The sequence below is a fragment of the Sceloporus undulatus genome, chromosome 5, assembly GCF_019175285.1.
Source record: "Sceloporus undulatus isolate JIND9_A2432 ecotype Alabama chromosome 5, SceUnd_v1.1, whole genome shotgun sequence".
Classification (NCBI taxonomy): Eukaryota; Metazoa; Chordata; class Lepidosauria; order Squamata; family Phrynosomatidae; genus Sceloporus; species Sceloporus undulatus.
The window spans coordinates 135,075,662-135,096,072 of NC_056526.1; the positions used below are offsets into that span (position 1 = coordinate 135,075,662).

General features: G+C 42.3%; 1 protein-coding gene across 1 annotated transcript; it reads right to left on the minus strand.

Annotated features, from left to right (window-relative positions):
• Positions 1-702: 702 nt before the first annotated feature.
• Positions 703-10,707, minus strand: SAP30 (Sin3A associated protein 30). The gene is made up of 4 exons (XM_042469137.1): positions 9,908-10,707; positions 5,845-5,967; positions 4,046-4,144; positions 703-1,000 (listed from the first exon to the last, which is right to left on the minus strand). The coding sequence occupies exons 1-4, from the start codon at positions 10,400-10,402 to the stop codon at positions 878-880; spliced, it is 840 nt and encodes a 279-aa protein (XP_042325071.1). The 5' UTR covers positions 10,403-10,707; the 3' UTR covers positions 703-877.
• Positions 10,708-20,411: the final 9,704 nt, after the last annotated feature.

Here is a 20,411-nt window from a genome sequence, read left to right on the forward strand (position 1 = left end):
ACATTATGAACTTATAGATAACAGCAGCTGCCATATGGAACTGTGCATATGTTATTTGGGAAGAATGTGTTGTTAAAGCCTACTCAGATCATAATACCAAACCATGGTTGCACTAGCCAAGGCATAAGAACCCAAATCATTACATAAATGGATAAAAATAGGCAAGCCATGACTATTGGTTTGATTTCATTTTCCATTTGACTACAACTGTAACACTTATAACTTCCTTCCCAATCCATCATGAATCAGAGCAATGACCACAACTGTAGTTTATCAATTCAAACAGCATCCAGAACTAGTTAGGACAAAACATGTTTTCTGTATGGTTTGCAATACTCTTATAACCAACTGTTTGTCAATTCAGGCATCAGGCCAGTCTCTAGGAAGTTCTCTTAACTGTGGCACAGCATATTGCTTCAAAGGAACCAAAGAGGGCATTAAGGAAATTATGTTAAGAGTTCTGCTATGGAAAGGCCATTCGAAAACCCAATTCAACCAGTTACTACTATTTGCAATTTAAATACTAGTTAGTTCTATTAAGTAAGATGCCTGTGACACCATTAACTCATCCCCCTACATGCACAAGGGAGAAATTTACCAAAATAATTGTACATGAGAACATTTCAACTTGCTTTCATAACTGAAAAATAGGCTGAACTTGAGTAGTCTCACACATTAGTGCCAGACATCACAACATGAAGGCACAGGAACATCAACAGTATTTATTTAAAATATTTTTTACCATGGAAATTTCATTTTTGAGCAGTATTTTCCCCAAGAAAATAACATCAGAATTCTCCATCTGAATACCAGTTACAAAGAAAGCTTCAGTCATTCCAAAACAGTCTTTAGGTCTGAAAGTCTCAAGTTTGCTTATTTAGTGAACACCACTATCCATTTTTAGGTCTGATTTGTTCTTGTCATTCTTCACAGAGTAGATGAAATAGGTTAAGGTGTCTTTTTCATTCACTGGAATAGTCCGAAAATGACATCCAATTATCTGCAAAAAAAAAAAAGTGGAGTTTTCATGAACATCAATTGGTATTCTGCAAAGAAATGAGGGGAGGGATGAGGTGCTTAGCACACATGGTATTGCAGTCTTGTTCCAAAGAACAGAGAGGTTTCCCTTATGTAATATACTCAGTATTATAATAGCACAAAAGATTAAACTAGCTCAATCCAGGGATTTTGCTAAAATGCCCAAATACAAGGGGCAAGACAATACTGTAACTATTTCTAAGTGAGGTTTCAACTCACTTGACTAAGCACTTCCTGGTCTCTAAGAAAAGGAGGAATTTTTTTCTACCTAATAATAGAAGTTTGTAAAATGTATACATGTATGTTGTTATGTGCCTTCAAGTCATTTCCAACCTATGGTGATCCTAAGGTTAACCAATCACAGAGTTTTCTGGGGCTGAGAGTGTGTGACTCACCCAAAGTCACCCAGTGGGTTTCCATAGCCAAGCAGGGAATTGAACCCTGATCTCAAGAGTCATAGCCAAACCGGTACACTATGCTAGGACATATTTCTTATACAGATGTGTTCACGTGAATTGTATATCTACAATTATGCTGTCATCGAGTCTGGAGCAAAAAAAGAGATGGGCCAATGCCATCAGGCCTATCCTTAAGATACAGAGCCCTCCATCTGTCCATCTGCCTTGGTCCAGGCCTCAGAGGGAGAGAAGAATGCTGGACCTGATCCTCTTCCCCACAACCATTCCATTCTCCTTTTGTGTCGTGTCTTCTTAGAGTGTAAGCCTGAAGGCAGGGAACTGTCTAATTAAAAGATTTTATGTACAGTGCTGTGTAAATTTACAGCGCTATATAAATAAAGCTTAATAATAATAAATAATAGGATTCCCTTTTCTGTCCTCTCTTTTAAGTTTACTCACACTTGACAGAGGGCTTAAATATCCTAAAGGCACCAGAGCCTGCCTAATCTTGGAAACTCTGGCCTGTTACAGACAGCCAAAATAAAGCTGCTTCGAGTCACAGTGGAGGTATGGTGTTTCAATGATGCATATGTCCTAAGAGTCCAGAAGTCGCCTAACGCCACGCTGGAGCGTGGCTTTGGTGTGACTTCTGGACTCTTAGGACGCATGCATCATTGAAACACCATACCTCCACTGTGACTCGAAGCAGCTTTATTTGGCTGTCTGTAACAGGCCAGAGTCAGCTTTGCTTAGCACTTGTGTGGGAGGCCCCCATGAACACAGGTACAGAATTATTTCAGAGGAAACAAACTGACAAAACCACCTCTGAGTGGCCTAGGAAAACCCCAATGAAATTTCTTGGAGTCGCCATATGTTGACCAGGTGACTTGAAGGCACATACACTCTTGACAGAATATACATGGAATTCTCTACTTAACTTTTAAATTTAGGTGACAAAATAAGAAAAGGGCATTAGCGGTAGTGTATCACCTAAGGTTCTTAAAAATAAAGTATTAAACTGTCAATCTTTTGAAAAAGACTAAGACTCTGAAACAGCTCCATTTCATTTGCTGGCCTTCCAATGCTCCGGTAACATCTACAGTATTTTGGAATTAATAACCACCAGGATTTGCTTTCACCCATGTTTTACTGGTGTAAAACACTGCCAAACAGTGCTATAAGCTAGAGTTGCCAACATACAGAAATACAAGCTATGTTGCAGGAGTGAGAGAGCCACATTTGTAACTGGTGAGGTACTGATGTGCCAAATAAAGAAATCAATTCCTAAGATTCATCCAACATTGAAGTGACTTTGGGACTTCACAACAGACCTTGACTCAACAGCCAACTGTTGTTGTCCTTGCATCTGGCAATCATTTTGTGGCCATGAATCCTTGAAGTTCTAGTGCATGGAGAACCAATAAATTGCCCCAATCCTAAAGTGATTCTAAAGCAATTTCAGATGATTTTAGTGAAATAATAATTCTGGTTCATCCTCCCCTCTACAAATAAGATAGATAAAACTGTAATTTAGCCCCTCCTTATCTCTGCCCCAGTTGTCTAGACTCACTATAATTTATACTATCTGAGACAAGACAATCAGTAAACAGGCTACAAATTGTATGTACACGCATTTTGATACCTACAAGTTTTATTTTCCAATCATTCCCTCTTATTGCTAGCGCGTGGATTTGCTTTTCCATTATTTCAACATACTGAGCTGACATTTTTCCATTAGTTTTCCACTACATTTCCTGGTTAAACACAATTCAGAACATACCAACCAGTATTTGAAGTTTGCACTACTTGCTTGTTACACTGACTATCAACTGTCATTTTGTTGTTCATTTATTTGAATGTGGACATATTCTCTGAAGGTTCCTGTCTGCCTAGCATATCAGCACCCCAAACCATGTTTCATCTGTACTGTAATCCTGTAGCATATATTTACTTAGATGTCCCTCTTTGGTAACTTGGGCGGGGTACAGACCGCTGCTTTGCAGCGGTCTGCCGCCGCCGCCGCCAGTAGGTCCGCAGGGGAGCCGGAGCCTTCAGACGGCACGGCTCCCGTGCGGACCGAAAAAGAAGCTGCAAAATGGAGCTTCTTTTTGAGTCGCGTTTGTGACGTAGCGAGGCGCCAGGGGCGCACTCACTACGTCATAAAGGCTGCGACACGTACGGACGCTCAGTGTCCGATACGTAAAGATGGCGGCGCCCATGTAGAAGGGGCGCCGCCATCTTGTACGTATAGGATACGTATTAGGGTTAGGGGGGTGCGGAAGCACCGCCCCTTCCTAACCCTAGTACGTATCCTATACGTACTATATGGCGGTTTGTATCCCGCCTTGGATTTATTCCCATGTATGTATTCACAAGAGTGAAACCTAACCTTATTGGAAAGCTGCACTGCCATCAACATAAAAGAGTAGAAAGGCATTAGGCCAGGAATCTGGTAATGAACTGCCAGAAAAAGAGGGAAGCAGAAGTCAACAGACAAAAAGAAGGGAGTCCTCACCACGCCAAAGTCTGAAAGCTGCACTTCAGGAAAGGTACAGCGTATAGTACATCTTTTTTTAAAGGTGAAATAAAATAAGTGGCATTACACATACTTCAACAAGCTGTGCTTTGTTAAGTCCTGGTCTTGTCTGTAACTTGAAGTGCCTTTTGTATCTTCTTAGTGTGTTTACTTGCAACTGAAATAAATCAACCTGGAAAGAAAATAAAACAATTGTTTTAACCTGACCACCAACCTGCACCTTATTTTATTGTGCAAATGTTACCTAAACCTTTGTGTATTTCCCCTCTTATTGTAATGTGCAGTACATGGCTTTCAGATTGCAAGGAATTTCTAACACAGCACCAGCTACCACCACCTCTGACAGACGTATTTTTTGCAAGACTATGGTTCTAGTTTCAGTCCCTACAAACTCCAGTAGAAATCCCACAACTGACAGAAGCTGCAAAAAGCCTACCTCAGATCTTTGTAAAATGCTAACAGAATACACAACACTCGCCTAGATAAGTCAATATTTATGACTCAGTATAAGTTTCGTATCTAATGACTTAAACCATCCAATATGGCAACAGCAGAAGACACTATGGCTCCATCCGCACTGCAGAAATAATCCATCTGACAACACTTTAACTACCATGGCTCAATGCTTTTGAATTCTCGGAACTGTAGTTTGTTGTAGCACCAGCTTCGCTCTGGTGCCACAAGAAACTACAAATGTCAAACTGGATTATTTCTGCAGTGCGGATGCAGCCTATATAAAGATAGTTGTAAATGTGCCCCACATAATAGAATAAATATATATGGCAGCACTAGTAACAATCTTTAGAGAAATATTTGCAAAAATCTCATGTACGTATACAACTCTTCAACAAATGTTTCCTGTTGCTGGGAATCACTCCTATTATGGGAATAAACTATTCCCATAAACAATTATTTATACTTTCATATCACCAAATACTCCTATTAAGAGAGAATAAAACCTAAGTTAAATAAATGGATCCAAGAACAAAACAAGCCTGAAGTCTCATCAGAATCCAAAATAACTAAACTGAGATTATTTCACTGTGGATAAACCATGAAATCACATTATTCATTAGAAAAGACAACAACACTAGGTAAAGTTGAAGACTGTAAGAAAAAAGAAAAGCCATAACACAGGTGAATTGACTCTGTAAAGGAAGCTATGCATCTCAGTTTGCAAGACTTAAGCAGGGCTGTTAATAACATGGTGCCTCAAACGTTCCTCCTACATAGGGTCGCCCCAAATCAAAGCCAAATGATGACTAACTATAAATGAAATCATATGAACTCCCCCACACAGCAAACATAGGCTGACATTGTGTTAGTTACTCCCAATTAGAGTAGACACATTCAATCAATTGTTGAATGGTAACACACAGGTAAATCCCACTGATTTAATAGGCCTACACTAGTCAAGACTAACAACAGAATTTAAGGTATACAGCCCTATGGAGTTTATCAAATGGGAGGAATTTCTCTTAAATTCGAATGAAAAGAAAGTGGGGCCAGAACACATTCACTTAAAATCGCTAGTTTCACGCAATTACATGAATACACATTGCATTCGAACTGGCTCCCCATTGCCCGAATTTGCGTGTGGCAGTCTATCACACAATAACATGAAACCCCATGATTGCGTTCGGACTGACTTCCCATTGCCCGAATTTGTGTGTAGTGGCTTATCACACAATAATGTTAAACCCCATGATTGAGTTCAGATTGCCATCGGATTATACTTCCAATTCCCCTTGTTTGATAAACTCCAAAGTGAGAGTCAATCAATAAAGCCCCATTATCCAGTTTTGAATAAGACATCTTCTCCTAAGTTCTGTAGAAGATGTGCATCTATTCAGAGATGAACTATTAATTTACCTCTGGAGTGTCAACGTCTTGTACTGGTGAATCACCATCATCGTCGCTACCTTTTCTCTTTCTTCTGTTCCGGACACTTTGAATTAAGTTTTTGTGGAAATCGCAAATATAAAGATGCCTCGCCTAAAGGTTTAAAAAGAAAAGTTAACAATGAGCAAAATGTTTGGACATGATAATTCCCATGGTATCCCAAATGATAATCAACAACATACAGCAAGAAAACCCACTGGCAAATACATTTGACTGCATCCAAACCAGCCAGAGAAAATTTGCTATGTTGACTAGTTACAGAGGTGCAGCCACCCTGATTCAGGAAATGCCCTTTTTATGGTTATCTGACTCCCACTGGCCAAGTAAACTCTACCAGTGTTTTATTTTATTTTAACTTACACAAAGCCATTTTATACAGCAAAGCAGGGTTCATGATAATGGAATAGAAAAAATCAAGCAGCATTTTTCTAAAGGAAGATTTTCAGTTATTTCAGATCTTAGTAGCTTCAAAAGGTCAAAAGCAGCATTTCCAACTTCTCAGACTATTATGTCTTTTTGGATAAAAAAAATCTGGTATCTAATGATCCACTATGACTATGCTGTGAACTGCAGTTCCCATTCTGACAAGATTCATGAATGTGGAGATAATGTAATGCACGCATATGCAAAACTGGGATTGTTATTTTAACTACCGAAAACAAAAACAAGAACCAACGCCCAGCCAGAACACATTAACAGGACACATCTAACCATATTTATTTGTTCCACTACATCCATCAGGGATAACTACAGTACACAGAATGTATTTAAAACAGCATATCAAAACTCCAATCCAAAACCCATTTGCTAAAAGTCTCAACTGAACTCTGCCAAACGTAGGCGTAAAAATGCACAAGATAGGATGTACATCATGTGCTGTAAGTCTACTGTTATTGTTAACTGCCCTTGAGTAGACTTCAACGCATGGAAACCCGTGGATGAATTCAGGCTTGATCTGTTCTAGTTGTAAGTCTTACTAACATCAAAGAAACACAGGAGGGTCTCAAAAAGGGAACTATGGCCTGTTACAGACTGCCAAAATAAAGCTGCTTCGGGTCTCTTTGGAGGTATGCTATTTAAATGATGCATGGGTCCTAAGAGTCCAGAGGTCGCGTCAAAGCCACACTCCATTCCTAAGCACTGGAGTGCAGCTTTGGTGCAGCTTCCAGATTCTTAGGGTGCATGCATCATTTAAACAGCATACCTTCAAAGAGACCCCAAGCAGCTTTATTTTGGCAGTCTGTAACAGGCCAATGTCTAACAAACTAGGGAGAAACCACATAGATACCAAATACAAAAAAATAAGAACAAAAAATAACTGGAGAACATAGAGTAACTACAAAATGGCTATAAATCGACCACACCAAAAAAACAGAATGCACAGTCATGACTAAAACACTAGACAAGCAACACTAAGGCTGCAACTGCACTGCAGAAATAATCCAGTTTGACACAACTTTAAATGCCATGGCTCAATGCTGCAGAATTCTGAGATTTGTAGTTTTGTGAGAGGTTTAGCTTTCTGTGTCACAACAAACTACAAACTCCAGGAGTCCAGAGCCGTGAGCCACAGCAGTTAAAATGGTGCCAAAGTGGATTATTTCTGCAGTGCGGGTGCAGCCTAAGTAATGAGTCACCCCACCCTGCCGCTGGTGAGCCAAAGCTGATCCTGCTTCACATGCTCTTTCGAGGAGTGATCAGCAACCTCCATCTGCTGCCAAAATTTAACGACGCACTTTTAAACTGCGTCAGTACAATAAAGCGAAGCAATCCAAAGACTTGTTTGTTCCGGTTTAGAAAGCACACAAGTATTCACTCTGCATTAGGGAGCCATAAGCCGGCAGAGATGTACTCCGCAGGTTAACGTGCTCTGACTTTAGGAATGTCTGTTGCATTACAAAGAGTGTTTTTCTCTCTCTAAACATGAAGCACTGGGAGGGAGAGATGCCCTGCCTTAGTTGTGTGTGGCTTAAAAGGGGTCTGGAAGCGCCTGATGGCTGCCAAGGGGAAAGAAGACGACACAGCGGGCGAGGTGGGACGTGCAACACTGCAGCACGAGGCGGAGGAGCAGGCAACACACTCATGGCCCCTTCTCCAGAGAAACAGAAGCACTCCATGAAACGCACACGACACACACTATGCTGAAAAGAGGATGTCTTGCGCAGAGACGTTTGACACGATTGCTCTGTCCTAAAAAACAAACAGGCTGATTGCTCTGTCCTAATAAAACAAGCACATACTGCGACCTGGAGGAAAAGAAAATGGGGGGGGGGGGGGAGAGGCAAGAGCAATAACAAGGCAAATAACCAGGGGTGGGAATGAGAGAGAGAGAGAAAGAGAGGGAAAGAAAGAAGGAAGGAAAGAAAGAAAGAGAGCAGCTGCTTCCAGCTACACTCACAAAGCCCAGCAATGCTGCTTTTGCAACGTCAGCCAACTGGGCATGAAAACAAAACAGAAAGAAAGAGAAAGAGAGAGAGAGAGAGGCAGATCAAAGGAAGAGAAGTGCACCACTACACACACCTTTGATAACATTGTTGCCTCCCTAACAAGGTACAAGAGCTTCCCCAATCCACAAAACAGTGATACTTTTATGAGGTCACCCCAAATGCAAAAAATACATGTCGCAATCTGTTTTGCAGATTGGGGATGCCATTGTTCTTGGATATCTACTAGATCTGATCCCTAAAAAGGGATACATTTAACTGACACTGTCCCTTCCTTTCCATCTATGCATTTTCCAGTGATGGAAACACAGGTCAGGTCCTCTCCAAATGGACAAGGGAGAGAAAGGAAGGAGCATTTTCCTTGGCTTTCCCAGGAAAAGCATCTTGTCTTTCTCTCTTTTTATCTTTCTCATTCCTTCCTTTCTTCTGCCAGGCTTGCTTTTATTCCCTTTTGTTTTCCTGCCTCTGTGATCTGTTGTGTACCTCAAAAAGTGGGTTAGGGAGAAAGAGGGGTTGCCAAACTACAATGCTTCCCATCCCTAGGGGGGGGTGTGTGTGTTGTGTACCTTTCAAGTCCTTTCTGATTTCTGGAGACCCCAAGGTGACCCTATCATGGGTTGCTGTTGTTGTTGTTTATCAGATTGGTTCAGAGGAGGTTTGCCCTTGACTTTGCCTGAAGCTGAGAGTGTGTGAAAGGGAGGGAAAAACAAATCCCATCCAAGAGAGGAAGGTAGCCAAGAGACAGCACAACACACAACACACACAAGGTGACCCAGAGGCCCACCTTTGCCAGGACATAACCCTACATTTCCGTCTTCTGTCCAGGAGGGATGTCAAAATGTCCTCCATCTTGAGCATGACTAAGAAGCATGGATTTATATTACTATGAGTGTTTTTATAGCTTTTATTTGGTCATGTCCTCCATTTTCCCCTTGAATGTCCTATATTTTGTGGTGCCTGGCCCTCCTTTGTGGTTAGGACAGCCTCACACTGAGCAGGCACACAGACACACACACAAAACAACAACATCATCAGACACAACATACACACAACAGCATGCACAATACACAGAACCACATATAAATATTTCTATGGGTGTTTTTATAGCTTTTCCCTTTGGTCATGTCTTCCATTCTTTCCTTGAACGTCCTACGTTTTGTGGCGCCTGGCTCTCCTTTGCGGTGAGGAGATCTGGTCACCCTGACCATGCGCACAACAACAACAACAACAACAACAACATACACAACTACACACACAACTCTTTCTATGGGTGTTTTTATAGCCTTTCCCTTGAAGGTCCTACATTTGTGGTGTCTGGTCCTCCTTTGTGGCTGACATCTGATCACCCTGAACACACACAAAATACATGACCACACACACACACAACAGCATACACCACCACATCCACAACCACACACCCATCATACACAACCACATACGCAACAGACACACACAACCAGACACAGAACAGCCTACTCAGCCACACGTCCATCATACACACACAACAGACACAGCCATACACCCATCATCCACAACCACACACACACACACAGAGCATCCATTCCCAAGCTCCACAGCCAGACACTTACGCTCTTGTCGAGCTCGATCTTGACCTTCTTCTGGGAGATGCTCTTCTGGATCCTCTTGCTGAAGCTGGCGTTCCCCGCCGCCCGCCCGCACCGCTCGCCCTCCTCCCGCAGGCAGCACACCTGGCCCGCCCCGGGACCCACGGCGCCCAGCGGAGCAGACCCCGCAGGAGCAGGAGCCGGAGGCGGCGGAGGAGGAGGAGGAAGCGGGGGAGCAGAGCAGGGGATCCCGACGGCGGAGGAGGAGGAGGGAGCCAGCCCCAGCCCCAGCCCCAAGCCCAGCCCCAGCCCGGCCGGCGGCTGCAGAGGCAGCGAAGGCGGAGGAGGAGGAGGAGGGAGAGGGGGCAGAGGCAGAGGCGGGGGTGGCAGGACCTCCACCGGCCCAGGGCCCGGCAGCACCGAGGCCGGCAGAGCACCGGAGGAGGAGGAGGCTTCCCCTGCCCCTGCCCCTGCCCCTCCTCCTCCTCGGGTGACTTCGTCGGGGCCGAAGCCGTTCATGGCCCGATGGGGCTCTGCTTTTGTTTTTGGTGGCGCCTCCAAAGTAAAGTCCCTTCAACTGGGTGGCTCTCCAGTCCCTCTCTCTCTCTCTCTCTCGGCCCTCCCCTCCTTCCCTCTCTGGCTCCCGCCCCCGAGCCTCGCTCGCTCTTCTTCCCAGGCGCCGCCTCCTTCGCTCCGGAGAGGAAGAAAGAGGGAGGGAAGGGGCGAAAGGAGCAGAGGAGGAGAGGAATAAAAGCAGACGAAAAGAAAGGGAAAGAAGAAAAGGGAAGAACGGAGGAAGGGAAAAGAAAGGAGAGGAGAGGAAGGAAGGAAGGAAAGAAGCAGCAAAGAGTGAAGGGAGTGAGGGAAAGAAACAAGGAAAGGAGAGAAGGGGAAAACAAGCAAGGAAGGAGAGAATGGAAGAAGGAAGGGAAGAAGGGGTAAAGGAAGGTAAGGAATGGAAAGAAATAAGCAGAGAGGGAAGGAAAGAAAGAAAGGAAGGAAGGAAGGAAGGAAGGAAGGCAGGGGCTCTGGGGCACAGCTAGAGGGAGGAGGAGGAGGCGGAGGAGGCGAGGGCTGAAGGAGGGGCTCCTGTCTCAAGTCCCTTCAGGCGTCACTAGTAAGAAGAGTATTTGTTTCAATATGTGCTCCTTCGAGAGGAGGAAGCCCCTCTGCGCCTCCTCTGCGCAGGGAGCCCCGTCGGAGCCCCCCAGCCTCCTCCTCCTCCTCAGCCAAAGAGGGCAGCCCCTCCGCTGGCTCGGTCCCCACTTGCCCCTTCTGCCCCCATGGCTCAGGCACCAAAGCCGCCAACCTGCCCCAGCCACTACTAGAACCAGCAGCTCTGTTTTCGACTCTCCTCCCTTCGCGGCGCCTTCATGGGAATTGTAGTTCTCTGTCCCCGCCCGGGCCGAAGGGACGCGCTGGCGCTGAGACTACAAGTCCCGAGATGCACCGCGAAAGCAAGCTAAAATGAGCGCTCCCGGTGGGAGGTGTATTTACAAAGAGGCACTCGGGGGGGGGGGCGGGGGCGGGTCAGTTGACTGGTTGCTCCCTCCCGGCTGTGAGGGAAGCAGAGAGGGAGGGGTTTCCAAATACACGTGACAAGGGTTCCCACTTTCCCACGTCCCCGTGTTAAGAAAAAGGAAAATGGCAGAAATAACCCACTTTGATAGCGCTTTAAGCTGCCACGGCGCCATGCTCCGGAATTCCAAAGGTGCCACAACAAACGACCGTTCCCAGAATTCCAGAGCATGGCGCCGTGGCAGCTTAAAGCGCTATCAACCCGCATTATCTCTCCAGTGCAGATGCAGCCCTCGCCTCCTCTTCCCCCTCTTTCCCTCCGAAATGACTTCGTTTCAGCCGTTGGTGTTTGAAATCCAAGTTGACAGTTGAGAAAATGGAGCCTCTCTCTGCCTCAGGCTGCTTCTCCGGCTCCACAGGACAGAAAACCTCATTTCCTTTCTCCCTCGTCGTTCCCTGCTGTGTCAGACCCTAAAAACAACCGGCCTTTCTAGTGTTACAGACTATTGGTTATTATTTTAAAACCAGGATTTTAACCAGAAATCATCAGGGAGACCAAGGAGCTCGAAAGGAAACGTGTTTATTTTCAGCTGCAGCACTGCTCCCCAGAGGAAATCCATATTCCAAATCTAAAATGAACCAAGTTTTTATAGTATTTTGAACGAAGGAAACTACAAATCACATCTTCACTGGTTACACTGAATTAAACATTTACACCCCTGTGCATTCATTGGATGTCCTAAAATACGTCTCTATCTCACTTGGGTTAGCCATCCATCAACCCTTTACCTTTCACTGTCTCTTCTTGCAGTACTTCCTTTTATTTCGGCTGGCAGCTTGAAATCTGGAGCCATTTCCAAATTGTTTACATTCCAAAGCAGAGAATTTGACATGACCTGAGCCTTTCATCCTGACAAACTTTGCCCTCCGTTCATTTCAGTACTATAATTTTCAGCTCCTGGACAAAAGTAAAATTCTGAATTTTAACCACTCTGCCACAGAAGGCCTAACCCGCCTTTATTTATTTGGAAGCATCCTTCATTTTCCAGAGCCTACAATCAACCAACACTCCCTCAGGGCGCACCTACACTGTAGAAACACACAGGTCCAAAACACACTGCAGAAATAACCCACTTTGAAACTGCTTTAACTGCCCTGGCTCAGTGCTAGGGAATCCTGGGCGTTGTGGTGTGTTGTGGCACCAGCACTCACTCTGACAGAGAAGGCTGAATGTCTCACAAAACTACAGTCCCCAGGATTTCCCTACCATTGAGCCAGGGCAGTTAAAGTGGCCTCAAACTGGATTATTTCTGCAGTGTGTTTTGGACCACAATGCGGTTTTGACAGCACTATGAAGCGCCTGAGCACTATCCTATGGAATCCTGGGATTTGTAGTTTGTTTGTTTGTTTAAAATAAAGTCTTTAGCCTTCCTTGCCAGAGTGCTGGTGATCTCGTCGTTATTATTGTGGGCCTTAAAGTCATTTATGGAGGGGTTTATCACACTGGGGCTAATTTCAGCATTATAGAGAGATTAAAGCACATTTAAAGCACCCCGTAAATAAAGTGAAAATGGCAAGTAATTGCACAAATAATTATCACACACAATTGTGGAAATAAAGTGATATCGGAAATGCATTGTTGCAGAAATCCCAGAAGTAAAAAGATGTGTGTTGATGCTTCTTTGGAGTTTATCATACTAGGGAGAACCCAAAGAAAAACGGGATTTAAAAGAGATTTAGATTTAAGGAAAACTTGCAAATGCAGGAAGTGTATCACACAAAATGACCCCCAAAGTGAAATAACGCAAAGTTAAACTGAACGTAAAGCAGAGAAAACCGGCAGCTTTTTACTTTCAGGAAGTTTCAAAATTAAAAAGCTGCCAGTTTTCTCCGCTTTACATTCAATTTAACTTTGCGTTTTTTCACTTTAACAGCAACATCTGATAAACTCCAGGACCACTTTAATGGCGGCTTTTGTGCAACATTGTGTAAAATCGTTTTGCGTAATTATGTCAATTTTTGGGGAACAGTCACAGGATAAATTCCCAATCTCCTTCATGTGACAAACAAGGTGACCTTATCATGGGTTTTTCTTTGCAAGATTTGTTCAGAGGAGGAAGCCCTGCCGACTTCCCTGTAACCTAAAAGTACTTCAGTCTTTCCCAAATGTTACAGAACAGTGACTCCCAAAATTTTGTGGACCCCTCATATATTGTCAATACTCATTTCGGTACCAGAGACAATACCATCATCCACATTCATTACAAGTGATTCCCAAACTTTAGTCCTCCAGATGTTTTTGACTACGTCTCCCAGAATTCCTGACAGCCAAGCTGGCTGGGACTTCTGGGAGTTGAAGTCCAAAACACCCAGAAGACCAAAGTTTGGGAACCACTGTAGAACAAAAATTATTATTTTATTTTCTCATTTCCTGCCTTTCTCCCAACGTAGGGACTCAGAAGAGGAACCATTGGAAGGCAAGAGGAAAAAAGGAATTACAAACTGGGCTCATTTTAGTTACATGAAAGAGCCCTCTTATGATATTCTCATTCTTGAACAGAGTTGCTGCCTTCTGTGGTATTGATTTGCCCTTCTGGGATTGCTCCTATGCCTTTAGCTGCAGCTACACAGGAAGGCTACCAGGCCTTTGATTGCTTTATGCTGGTTGTACTGAAAATGATGATCTGTGAACCGGTGCAGACCATGAGACGTCAGCTGCTGGTCTCTAGCAAGTTTCCAGGACAGACAGAAACAATTGTAGCTAATGGGCACAAATAAATCACACTACAGGTTCCCTACACTTAAGCAGCACTGCTTGACACTACAGTGGATATGCCCTCTGTATTTGCTGATTCTGCCTCTAGGATTCAGCCATCCACAGCCTGAAAATATATACAGTCAGCCTTGTGTATCTACGGATTCTTCATCCACTAATTTAAACACCGATGGCTTGCAAATTTAAAAAAATATATATTCAGAAAGCCAAGCTTTATTTTGCCATTTTATATAAGTGACACCATTTTACTTTGTCCTTGTATTTAATGGGAATTGATTATTCAATGTGAGTCTTGGAACCAAACCCCAACAGATACCAAGGGCCTACTGTATATAGTTTAATTTCCAAAAAGGATACAATTTTACTGCTGCATTACATATCATTATATATCATGGGACTTGAGCATCCATGGATTTTGGTATCCACGGGGGGCTCCTGGAACAAAATTTCAGCAGATACCAAGGGCCCACTATATCTTCCTAATACACACACACCTAAATACCATTGCTAACTAAAGTATACTACTTAATCAATTGCGGAATTATAAACGTACATGCATGTAATTGCCAATTTAATAGGACTACTCTATTTGGGACTAACAACTAGATTTATGCCATGGAATAGTAAGATAATGATCATATCGTTTTCAAAACACATTACTCCCTCTTCCCACCTTTTGCTGCATCTTGCCTGATAGAAGATTCTGGTGCTCTTGAAAGCTTACACAATATTGTGCTTTTTTGGTTGACCTTATAAAGGTATCAATAAAGGTATTCAATAATATGTTGCAGTATCTGCAGTTTGACCTTCCACGTGTTTATTTGGAAGCAAAAGGGGAACTTATTCAAGAGAAAGTGTGCAGCACTCTTGGATTCCAGCAAACATTACAGTTAGAAGCTGCATATAATTGTTTGCCTTCATTCACCAAGATATGAGGCATATCACTTACAGTTTAATAATCACAGTATCCAATAAGTATAGAACCACTTTCTTTTTTTAACAAGTGTACATTACCACAAAGTTAATTGGAAAACTGACCATTTTTGCTTTTGTGCTAATGTAATTATGGTGTCTATCAGCTCTGCAGTATGTTTAATGTTCACATCTTTTATATGTGATGAAGCCATACTTAAAATTCCTCCAGCTATATTGTCTATCAAAGACTACTAGTGCCAGCAGCTAAAACTGCTATTTTCATTGGCCACATACTTGTGATTATCAGCTGCTGGAGACATTAGGAGTTACATCATACACTCTTGTAATGTCTTTTGCAGCTTATCTTCCACGTAATGGTCACTATGTATTAAGAACAGACATTACTTTTAGTTCTCAGTTCACCTCAAATTAAAAAAATATGTAATTTTCACATGAATATAGGAGTGTATTTTTCCTTCTCTTTTGCTTATTCATTCCCATCTCTGTACACATTAGGTGCCACTGTTTATATCTAACTCGGATCTTAATCCATCAAAGATATCCCATTTGTGTCTAGATTGTTTGGTCTTAAACAGCTTAAAACTGACTCACTTTAGAAACTCTCTGCCTACATATGGACTTACAAAACTTAGGACATGTCTCTGAGGCCTTCACTCTGCCTTACTTTCATGGGAAATTGTGCAGGTAGATCTGAGAGACAGGGCCTTCTTAATGGTGCCATCATTGTGGACCCCACTCAAAAACATCATCAGAGGATCAACCAGGCTCCTTCCATTACAATATTTAGATTTCCTGTAGATACTTTGTAACCCAAGGTTTTTAAACAAAGGCTGGATGGCCATCTGTCAGGGGTGCTTTGATTGAGAGTTCCTGCATGGCAGAATGGGGTTGGACTGGATGGCCCTTGTTGTATCCTCCATGAATACTCAAATCCGCAAACATCAAAGCTGCAAACATGAAGGGATGAGTGCACATACTTCCAGTTGCCACTGCATAGTCTAACTGCTGGGTGACTAAGGGATGTTTTCTCTACTTTCTTTCTGGCTAGTAAAGTATCTATTAGGGACTTAATATCAGCAAGGGGTTAAATTGGGGAAGAAATACAAAGAGCCAAGGATATTATCTCTGTGTAGGAGACAAGCCTGAAATGTCCTTCAGAAGTTGCAAAAAGTGTCTGCAAATGCTTGTGCAGGGATTGTTTTTCCAGCTGGTCACCAAAAAGGGTAACAGAATCTCACAGGTGTAGAATCCTTCCTTGGCAAGATCAGCTGTGGCAGCTAATGGCAAAACTTTATGGAAAAATCACTTTTTCTGTAAAAACAACAACAACAGTGTTGCCCCTGTCATTAAGCAGAGCAGTGGGTGCTGGTCTGCCTTAGGCAAGATATTTTGGTGGTCATGAAAAAGGTAACAATTTTTAATTTAGTTGTTGCTACTGTATTTTTACTGCCATTACAGGGAGAAGTGCTTGCAGAATTTATTGTTTTATGTACCAAAATAACCTTTGAATGCTGTAGATCATTGAAAGCACTGAAAGGGTCCAGTTATTGTACAGAAGTGTTGAAAAAGTATAGAAAAGTATTTTCCATATCATTAAAAAAAGGAAAGAACTACAAATGCCTTGAATTGTCCTCCCCCCCCCCCGCCCTCCATCTACTGGAGGGTGACAGTGGGAGGATACTTCCTTGCCAAGTCACAGGTGCACTGTATGTGTGTTGTGTGCCTTCAAGTCATTTCTGACTTACAGCAAACCTAAGACAAATCTATCATTGGTTTTCTTGGCTGAGAGCATGTGACTTGCCCAAGGCCACACAGTGGGTTTCATGGCTGAGTTTGGAATTAAACTCTGGTCTCCAGAGTGCCATTCTAACATCCAAACCATTATGCCATATTGGCTCTTTCACAGACACACTACAATCCTGCATTTCTCTATTTTTCCCTGGTCTCTCATCTGGTTATTTACACCAAAGCAGTGCTTCTTAAGCCATCTGATGTGGTAGACTGGCAGTTCCCCAGCTCCAGTGTTTCAGAGACTGGCACTATATTTCTACCCATTAACAGCAACTGTTTCTTTCATGCCTGGAAACTTGCCATGAACTAGCAGAAATGGTTCCTGACCAGCACCAGTCCATGGACCACCATTTTGAATAGCACTGCAGTAAAATGTTAGAATTGTATTTAAGCTTTTGGATGAAGATGTTAAGACAAAACAAATATGTTCCTCCCCTCCACCTTTTCTTCTTTCATGTGAACATCTTAATGCAAGTTGTGGTATTATCTAATGCATTAAAGATATAGATTCCTAAAATTCATTTTCAGCAGCAAGTAAGACTTGCTCACCTCTTCTGTCATTTAAAGTTTACGCAGTTTATGTGGTCTTCCAAGATAAATCCTTCAGCTCTGCTGGATAGAGAATTTGGGAAATAACTTACCCTGACAGAAGAAGTTGGGACAAAAGGATTCAAACTGGAATAAAAGGATTTATCCCATACTTTCTTTTTGTAGTTGCGTTTATTTCCCAGCAACTAAAACTATGACAGCAAAAAGCAAGTAGGAAGCTCTGTCTCCAGAAAATTGATTTTTAAAGGCTTTAAAAAAGAGAGATTGAGATTGCCACTCTTTGAAATCTATCACTTTACTGAATTTCACATAAAAACGACTGAACAGTTATTCAGAGGGTGCCCTTGCTGGTATTTAAAGTAATGCTTTGATTGAAAGAAGTTTTCTGTGCACTATTCAGCATAGAAGAAACACTGTTTACAGAGACAGTTGCTTGGATACATTGAAAAGGGTCCCTCAGAAAGTAACATTCTTGGAAGACAAATGGGGGTGGGAGACACTAACATTTAACAAATGGCAAGTGCATGTAATTTCTCTGTCAAAAATTGAATTTCTCTAGATGTGGGCAAAATAACATTAAAGGCCAGAAAAGCCATACACTGTGCATTTCAAAATTCCCTCTCAGGCTAGGGCACCCATGTTCAAGGGTACCCTGTTGGTAATGTGTAGAGCTTTGAATTTTCAGGGTTCACTTGACCCACTCCTGATAAAAACTATTTAGTCCAACTGATGTAAAAAGTATTGAAAATTTATTCCAGTGCTACCCCCGAAGTCCCATGAACATAAAGGCTGCACAAACCTGTTCTGAACCCAGTTTTCAATACTTCTGTTCATAAAAATTACTCAACACACTACTTGATTTTCCTTGCCTCTTCACTTTGAGAAAGCTACCCTTTTAAAAAGGTTTAACACAAGCCAACAATGCAATAAAAATACATCTTTATTTAGAAGTAAATCCTGCTTTGTTCAATAGGACAACATCCATAAATGTATTCAAGTGGTCTGTTGACTTTTGGTGACCCGATAGTGTTTTCATAGCTAAGAAGTAACTCAGAGGTGGTTTTGCCAGTTCCTTCCGCAGAAATATAGCCTACAGGACCTGTATGTTGGTGGTCTCCCACTCAAGTAGTAAGCAAAGCTGACCCTGCTTAGCTTTCAAGGTCAGATGGGATCTGTTGCTTTTTGGGGCTCCAGTTCTACTGCTGACTGTGAGAAGAGAAGATGCTAGGCCCTATCAATGAAAGGGCAGGCATGCTTTGCTCTTCATCATTTCCCACCAATAAAGTTTATGCTATAGCAGTAATGTGTTGTAATTTTGTAACTGTATTTAGTATTCTATTGATATGGTCAACTGACTAATCAATAAACTTGTTGTTGTTGTAGGAGTAATGTGTGTCAGTGTTCAGCACCAATTAACTTTTGGAGAGGTCTAGAACTACTGCATGTTCTGGGACAAAAGAGTGGAATATTAACTAAATTAATACATTTAAAACAAAAACCTTTTCCAGGTCTCTGACTCCTAGTATGTCATATCTTAGATTTAGGTGGTAAAGTAGAGGGATGAATTAACATACTACCTCTACTCTCTGCTCTGGGAGCTAAAAAGTGGGCTGTAAATATTTTACTAAATAACACCTGCCTCCTTGTTTTTGTCTGGCTGTGACATATAGTCTGTTGCTGAACTAACTGCTTATTCTTCTTTCTACCAAACTGCACTAGGTCAGACTGAACATGAATACTCCCTGCTTGATGCAGAATGGAAGTATGTTGGCAGATGTGTTAGCACACCCCTGCTCTTTCTCCAAAGTGAGGAAGAGGAAAATGCCATGGTTCCACAGACAGGCAGCAATGGCAAGGTCAATGCCTATTTGACAAGTCAGTGGTGTCATTAGGGGTTTGTAGGGGGTGAGGCCCGCACTGGGTAACACCTCAGAGGATTTAGAGACCATAGTCCCTCATGAGCCCTGGCTCCACTACATCCTTAGCAGGGTACAAATATTTGAGTTAAATAAAACAAATGTTATTAGCAAGCCTTCTTGCTTTGATGCAGCAGCTACTTGTTTCCTAAGCAGGTATCATTCTGAATAGATGGAGATTTTTTTGCTTTTTGGAGGGAAGGTAGGTCTCACATTAGCTCATGAGTATTTTCCAAATAATACTAAAAATTATCACTGCAAACTTTTAATTAGCAATTAAACATTTCCTATATCCTGATTGTTCTGTTACCATCAGAGCTACATGTTAGCCGTTGATACTGTAAAAGCAAGGCTTACCTGCTGAATTGGTTATTGTCTCCTCCCTCCCTTTATTTCAAGCTTTCCACTTATGACTTAAACTCTGCAGGGAAAGAAACAGTTTGAGCAAAGAATGTAGCTCTTTCCTTTAAGAAACACTTGGGCTTATTCTTTAATGCCAAGAATAAAGGGCAAACCTGTTTCTTTAATCATAGCTCAAGGGCTCTGGTGTTAAAGATGAACCTGATTTGGTGGAAATCCACTGTTTTATTTCTGTAAAATTACTGGGATTCCCAGCGATAAGCTCTATTAAATGCTACTTTTAATATTTAGCACTGAAGGAAATTGCAAATCCAAAGGCTTCTTCTGTTTGAGAAAACACCTGAAATGCAATCCCATTACCAGTTTACATATGCTGCATGTAGCTGTTTTTAAAGATTTTTTTCCTTTTTTAAAATATGTTTACACTTCCTTTAAAGCTAAGGAAACCCTTCTTAATCAGCAAATCAAGATTAAAATGCATCTTTAGAGAAGACCTGCTAAATCAAAGGTAAATCAGCATTTAAGATTCAACTGATTCAGTGGATCTGCTTGAGACTAACAACTGGATTTAGGGCAAAGGAATTAAAGACATTTTATACACATTACACCAGAAATCCCATTGTGTTCACTTGGGCTTACTCCCATGTTCAGACCACTGCAGACTGAAATCTGCCTTTATGCA

Excerpts from the sequence above, each read along its gene's own strand:
- SAP30 (XM_042469137.1), bottom strand. The coding sequence starts at position 10,402 with ATGAACGGCTTCGGCCCCGACGAAGTCACCCGAGGAGGAGGAGGGGCA. Across the intron at positions 5,968-9,907 it reads AGATCGAGCTCGACAAGAGC|GCGAGGCATCTTTATATTTG; the intron begins GTAAGTGTCTGG and ends TTAAACCTTTAG. Across the intron at positions 1,001-4,045 it reads ACAAAGCACAGCTTGTTGAA|ATAATTGGATGTCATTTTCG; the intron begins GTATGTGTAATG and ends TTTTTTTTGCAG.